This window comes from Capsicum annuum, chromosome 9, assembly GCF_002878395.1.
Source record: "Capsicum annuum cultivar UCD-10X-F1 chromosome 9, UCD10Xv1.1, whole genome shotgun sequence".
In the NCBI taxonomy this organism is placed as follows: Eukaryota; Viridiplantae; Streptophyta; class Magnoliopsida; order Solanales; family Solanaceae; genus Capsicum; species Capsicum annuum.
The window spans coordinates 4,463,880-4,471,487 of record NC_061119.1 but is presented as its reverse complement, the minus strand read 5'-3'; the positions used below and the strand labels follow the sequence as shown (position 1 = coordinate 4,471,487).

The 7,608-nt window shown below is 27.4% G+C and overlaps 2 protein-coding genes across 2 annotated transcripts; both read left to right on the top strand.

Moving 5' to 3' along the window:
- The first annotated feature begins 1,925 nt into the window (after nt 1-1,925).
- On the top strand, nt 1,926-3,506 carry LOC124886987. The gene is made up of 2 exons (XM_047396025.1): nt 1,926-2,461; nt 3,149-3,506. The coding sequence occupies exons 1-2, from the start codon at nt 2,100-2,102 to the stop codon at nt 3,252-3,254; spliced, it is 468 nt and encodes a 155-aa protein (XP_047251981.1). The 5' UTR covers nt 1,926-2,099; the 3' UTR covers nt 3,255-3,506.
- A 2,177-nt stretch (nt 3,507-5,683) lies between these two features.
- Nucleotides 5,684-7,536, top strand: LOC124887383. The gene is made up of 6 exons (XM_047397004.1): nt 5,684-5,980; nt 6,059-6,383; nt 6,549-6,615; nt 6,695-6,824; nt 7,012-7,052; nt 7,308-7,536. Exons 1-6 carry the CDS (start codon nt 5,768-5,770, stop codon nt 7,534-7,536), a joined length of 1,005 nt encoding a protein of 334 aa, XP_047252960.1. The 5' UTR covers nt 5,684-5,767.
- Nucleotides 7,537-7,608: the final 72 nt, after the last annotated feature.

Genomic DNA, 7,608 nt, shown 5'->3' with positions numbered 1-7,608 from the left:
ATTTAAAGTTTATTGTAAAACAACTAATCTTATAAAAACGTATACACTTTATTTACCTTTTACATATCGTGCTCAAATTGGATATTTATGCACTTGCTTTTGATTCGGTTTTAGGGACAGTACACGTGATCTATAGAATGCGCGTCACGAGTTCAACTCTATTATAAATAGAGCCAAATATTTAAGTCGTAGAGAAAGGTAGAGGGACGGGTTCATTTTCTTTTGGAGTTCCAAACATGTACTCCAATTAAAATCGATCTAAAAAAATTCAAATAAATTATCATGCTAGGGAAAAAAAAAATTGTCCAAATACTTTATAACAAAACTTTCTGACGTAAAATTAATTTGTATTTTATTAGTTTTTTTCTTATTTGGGATTTTAATATCCATTTGAATAAATCAAAACATATACAAACTCTCATGATGGAATTTTTTGGTTTTATTATATAAGTTATTGCTTTTAAATTAATATGTTTAAAAAATGACATAATTGTAGCTTTTTAATGAGAAGATGTAATAGTTATAGAAATATTATTATATGTATAAAATTATAAGTTTAAAAAAGTTCTACAAACATATAAATCTATGTCTATACTCTATATCTATAATTCTATAATCTATCACTATATCTATAATCTATATCAAATTAATTAAATATATTAATGGTAAAACTTTTCCTTATTAGAGTCATCAGAATTAATGACAACTAATACTTTTTTTCATCAGTTTAAGAAATCTAAATCAACTAAATTTGATTTTAAGAAAATTTTTAAAATATAAAAATAAATATAAACACGTTAGAATAAGAAAAATTTAAAAAGTACCAAATTTTAAAAAGTTTTAAGTCCGTAATAAGAATGTAATCAATGATTTTGTAAAAATTTGACTTTAAAATCAAGGAAAGATTTTATATATAAAAAAAAAATAACCATACCACAAATATGGTTTAAATTGATGCGTCTCTTTTAGCCTCTGGCAACAAGGGAAAGAGTTATTGTATGTCAAACGCAAAAGTGATGATCCATCAACGACGTGAAACTTCTGATGGTAAAATATATATGTGCTTATACTAAAATATATGTTTATATTATTATACTAAAGTGTGAATGATATTTGAAAAGTGATTTGAACTTGTTACACATCATTAAAAATTTTTGCAATAGAAAAAATTATTTAATTTTAAATAATTAAACGTTACACATGCGAAGCACGTCCGATTAAGCTAGTCTTATGAAATAAGTATTTAAGATTACTAAGTTTCAAAATTATTTTTGGTGAATATGTCTGTAGAGTTTGAGCAAATGCTAACAGTTAACACTGTCACAAATCAAATACATGTTGAAACATAATTCTAACTTTAAATACTTTTTTTAAAAAAGAAATCATTATTATTTTCAAATATCATACTCTTTTCGTTTTAATTTATGTGACACTTTTTTCTTTTAGTCCGTCTCAAAAAGAATATCGCCTTTCTAATTTTTAGAAAGAATTTAATTTTATGAAATGATTTACACCCATACAACTATTTAAGACTTACTTCGAATCATATTTCAAACGTCTTTTTTTTTTCTATATTTTATGTTAAATTAAATGATGTCACATAAATTAAGACGGAGCACCAAAGGGAGTATTTTATAGGAAAAATTACATAAACTAGCAATCTTTAGACATTAATTACAAGTAATAGCAATAGTTTCTCAAAATTACAACTACTAGCAAAAGTAGCAATATTTTACCTTTTTTATTAACTGGCGCACGTCTTCCACCCATATATTTCACTTTACTATTTTCACGCCACTTTACCTTCTGATAACCCTACTTTCACGCCACTCAAAATAATTTCAATTCCCTCTAATATCACTCTTTGGCTATTTATTTATTTTTTTCAAAATTCGCGATTTTCTCTCATCAAATATTGACAAACCTTCTTTCCACCTATTAAGGTAAGTTGATGTTACAATTAATGCATGTTATATTTTTCATATAACTTCATCTTTTTTTTCGTCATTATTTTTCCATATAATTCTGCGTTTTGAATTTGGAAATTTTATTTTTTGGTTTAATTTTCGTGTGTTGAATTTTTTTTGTTTTTCACTATAATGACAAAACATGCAAATTGTTCTAGTTCAGTTAGAGATATACGATCTATGAATTTTGATGAAATACCATCTTTTAGCTTTGGTTTAACCCAAGATGAAAATATCAACTTGGTTTCTTCTAATATTCAGTCAAAGGGAGGTGTTATCTTACAAGAATTGAGATCGAAGCAGCGAAACGATCTGCAAAATTCTGTTGAAAGAATGAAATGGAAATCAGTGAGGGAATCTTTATCCCCCAAATCAACAAAAAAACAAAAATCGATGAAAAAGAGGAAGTCAGATGAAAAATCTCAATCGAAAAAAAATGGAAGTCCAGTTCTTTTGGTTATAAATCTTCATCTAAAGAAGAGAAAGTTGAGGAGGTATTGTTGCATTTGTAAAATTTTGTAGTATATGGACAATATATATGTTAATATATGTATTTTTTATATACACTTGATAAGTTGTATACTTATTTTGACTTTCTGTCAAGATATGAAATTTGTACTTTATAATGTGAAGAAATATATAAGTTATGTTACAGATATGTTATTTAGAAAATTTAAGAAATTTGTTACTTATACGTTTTAGATTTTCATTTATTATGTATAAGATATTTAAGATATGTATTTTTGTATTTAAGAATTATGTAACATATTGTATTTGATAATGATAAGTTTTGTATTTTTATATGTATTCATAAGATAATTTGTATAAGTACTTTTCATTTGTTGTTAATTTGTATTTTTGACCATATATGTATATATAGAATATATATGTATTTTGTATTTTAGGGATCACATTAAATGTATTTTTTACTGGGTAGATATGTATTTTGTATTTTCTTATTGGTAAAATTTGTATTTTATGATCACTATTTTTTTATTTTTTTGATATGATCACAATGTATGTATTTTGATGTTAGTTATCTTAAATTTGTTCCAGTGATGTATTCATATAATACATATGCTATTTTTTTGTTTTTATGTTGTAATCCAACTTTGAAGATGTATTTCTGTAAATATATATGTGGCCTTTTTAGACATATAATTGTATTTTTGTGTTTATAGGTGTTGCGCGATCAAATATACATGGCAAGAGTATTGCTCAAATTTGCACCACATATCGGTTGTTATACAATCAATGACATTGAAGATCGTATTAAGTCAATGTTAACTAAGAATCAGTACAAGATATTTTGTAATGATAGTATGTTTGATGTTTTCATTTAAAAAAAAAAAAAGAATTGTGTGGTGCAAGCGCAATTAGGGAGATGCATTATGTCACTTGAGACTAAGAAAAGTTCAACAAGTAACATAGTCATTCGTGTAAAGGGCACAACTCTGCATTTTAGTCTTAGAAAATTTGTTGTCATTACTTATTTGAATTGTCTTTCAAACATTCATGATTTTGTGTTTGATGAAGACCTTCCAAACAAAAGTATTGATCAATATTTTGATGGTGCCAGATATATTCAAAAAAGAAAATTATTTGCCGCTGTTACTGGTAAAATATGGCGGAATAAGAATGACGAAGATGCGTTGAAGTTTGCTAATTTGTATTTTATTCACACATTTTTGTTGTCATCTGTTGATACTGTCATTATTCCACGGCTCCATTTTGATCTGGTGGAGAGTGATCGCTACAGGGACTATCCTTGGCGATCGGTTGCATATGAAGAATTAGCTAAAAGTTTGAATAAAAAGTTGAAACCCACAGGAAAGTTTTATATGCTCCATGGAATGCCACTTGCTATTCAGATTTGATTGTATGAGTGTTGTTCTGATATCCTCGTACTGTTGCTTTCAAGGTGAACTCTCAAATTTTACGTCTTTTAAATTGGAAGACAAATGTTATTCGCCCATGATATGAATCACTTATGAAAAGTTTGTTTAATGATGCAAATGACAAGGTCAGTTTCCTGAAAATCTTCTGTTTTCTGTGATGTTTGATTATGTTGTACATACATTTACTATTTTCATATATGTTAATTTACAAAATATAATTGGTCACTGATTTGCATTATTGCTGAGGTTAATTGACTATAATGTCTGTTGTAGGTTGTTTTTAAGAACATTGAGCCAACACGAAAGGAGATTTCAACCTTTCAGATAACTAAGAAGGTTATACCTAGAGGTGGAAGTCATAAAGAAGATTATGTTGATTCTGATGATGATTTTCAGGATCCTCCACTTAAACACAAGCTTTCAATCAGCAAAAATAAATATTAGGGTGATTCTTCAAATTCACCTGCCAAGAAAAAATTAAAGAAACAACCAAAAGGTGTAGATCAGTATATACCAAAAAGTACTCCTCCAAGTCGTGCTGTGAAGACACCAATTTTTAAGGCGATTCAAGAAAAAGAAACAGTACCTTCAAATAGGAAAGACATTTCGGTTCAGTCGCCTGATATATCTTTTTTCAATCGCATAGGCGAAGATACTTTTGTTTCGAAGAAGGTGTTTGAAAAGTTTCGTGATGTGGTAATTTATGCTTATGACTTTGGCATATTTGTCTTTCATATCTGATTGTAATTCTTTGAAATCAGGTTCGCCAAGAGTTTAATGACATTCGGAAGTTAGTATCAACAAGGTGTGACCAGATAATGAATGCAATAAATGAGTTTAAGGTACAAAATTTCTAATTTTATAAAGAATAATTTTTAAATACATTTGATATGTTATATACATATAAAACATATGTATTTATGTTTGAATAAATACATATTTAGTATGTATTTATGTTTGTATAAATACATATTTAGTATGTATTTATGTTTGAATAAATAAATATGTATTTATATATTTATCAGATGTATATCTATATAATCACATATACATATGCAGAGTCTTTCCTACTTGTTGGTTTTGATTTCTTTTAATGTTATGTATTTATATTTTTTTCAAAGTGAAAAAACAAGAAAAAGACAAAGATTGTGACAAGGCTCAAATGGAGGAAGGTGATAATAATACATCACCACATCAATCAACTCCAATGATTGTGGATGGTTTTTATAAGAATCCTAAAGGCATATTGGTAAGTAAACTTGTGTTCATTTAATGTGTTAAATATTTTTGATCTGTTAAATAAAATTAAGACATATTTATTATGTAGTTGAATAAATACATATGCAGCACCAAACATATTTATTGTTTTAATATGCACTCACATATACATATGTAGTACTAACCTAATCAAATGTTATTTTAATTTTGATTTTTATATGTATTTCCTTTTTTTAACGCAAATAAATAGGATAATGATAATGAATTTGTCAAACCACAATTGGATGAAGCTGATAAGGATATTTCACCCCATGAAGCCACCCCAATTTTACATCATCATTTTGATACGAATCCTAAAGGCATATTGGTAAGTAAATTGTTTTCATTTATATGCATATTATTTTTTAATAATATTGAAATTTATATTTACATATATGAATTATACATGTGATCATTGTTTATGTCTAGGAACATGTTATTGAAGACATCACAGAAAAATAAAGCACCAGCTTCACGGAGTTGTATAATACAGATAATGATGTTTTGAAAATTTGTTGAATTTTATTTTTCTGATGCATATTAATATAGCTGAATATTATTTTTTCAATGTTTTATTATTTCTTTTATTAAATAAAAAATTGATACCTGTGTGCATGAAGCAAGGGATGTCTGTGATTCACCGGTATGATGAAGAAATTTATATTGTATTTTAATTCCTCACAAATATTGATGTTATCTAATATGTTTCAACATGTTGAACAGAACAAAAAACTTGTTGATGAAAGTGTTGGTGAAGCACAATTATCAGATTCACAATTCACATTTTCAAATGAGGTGTTTAGAAGTATCAATCTTGATTTCATACAACAAAATTTGAGAGTTCAAGATGATCCAAAGGTATGCTTCATTTGCGCATAATTTGTGTTTATTTTCTTATTGTATCAACTTTACAAGATTCTTATATATTTTACACAGAATACAGAAGCTGCTGCAGAAATAGTTGAAAATACATCAATGGATGATTGTGAGAAATTAAAATTGAATGAACAAATTAATTTAGAAGTGCACACTCATGAAGCAGTATCCGGAGAAAGGAAGGCTCAACCAGATTTACGTGATTCCCAACTAACAATTCCTGATGAGTTGCTACCCAGCCTTAATAAATATGCGAATCTGGAAAGAAGCATAATTGTACATCCATCTGCAAATGAAGAACAAACTTTTGTGAATGTTCCAAGAATTAAGAGACCATCTAAATTCAAAGAGTCACCATTCACTACGAAATTTGGTTCAGCAGAAGGTTTGTACTTTTACCTTCTTTTTTTTTTGTATTTACCAAACTTCTTTATTTTATATATTAATTTTTTTTTATTTTATTGTAATTATAAAGTGAGCACAGAAATGCAGATAAAAAAATTCAACCTGAAGCATTCATTTGTATTTCATCCAATTTATGATATTGAAGACACTAAGGTCACCAATAAGTTCTTGACGTGGCTTTCAGTGGACCTTCTCAAATATCATGCGAAGAAGTATTTACTTTACAACTTAATTATATTATTCATATACCTATTATGTTTTTATTAAGTATTATGTTTAATCAATTAACAGAAGCAACAAAAAGAAACATTATCTGAAAAACAAGTTCAGGATACCAGTTATGAATTTTGGCATTCTATTAGTTGAAGACAAGAATTGGTTCTACGTTATGGATACTCCTGGACAGTCATGGTCTGATGAGGTGAGTTACATAGTTATATTATAATTACTTATAGCGATTTATCTACAATATGTATTTTCTTATATACATATGCAGTATATCATATGTTCAGATACATATGTATATGAGTAAATACATACATAGTCTTACAGATTCAAAGTTTAATTTTGATAAGTTGCTTTTACAAATGTTGTGTTTCTTGATGCAGCAAATTGATGTTTGCCTTTACTATTTGAGAAAGAAATTCAAGTATGAACCCAATAGCTCATATAAGTATAGCATAGTTGACTGCAATTTCATGAACATTAAGAACTGTGTTAGCTATGTATTCAATTGATGATCCAACGCTTAATGTTGTGGAAAGAAATACTATTTAAATGAGTACATCAGTGGATTTCGCATGCATGTTGTCGTGCCATGACATACAGCTGATCATATATTCATTCCTATCAACATAAAGTTCAAACATCATTGGGTTCTGGCTGTACTTTCTTTCAACAATAGATGCATATATGTATATAATTCAATGTCATCTGTTGGTCATGATTCTATTGTGCTTGCTGAAGTTGAGAAGTTGGCTGAGGTTATACCTTTATGCCTTTTGACATGCAAATTCTATGAGAAGAAGGGTATTGGTATTGACAATCAACCAAATTACAAATTAAATGATAAAAATGATCTTTTTGATGTTTACATTATGAATTTGCCTCAACAACCAAGTGGCAGCTTGTAAGTTTTGAATATACATATTACTTGTTTATATATATATATATATATATATATATATATATATATATATATATAT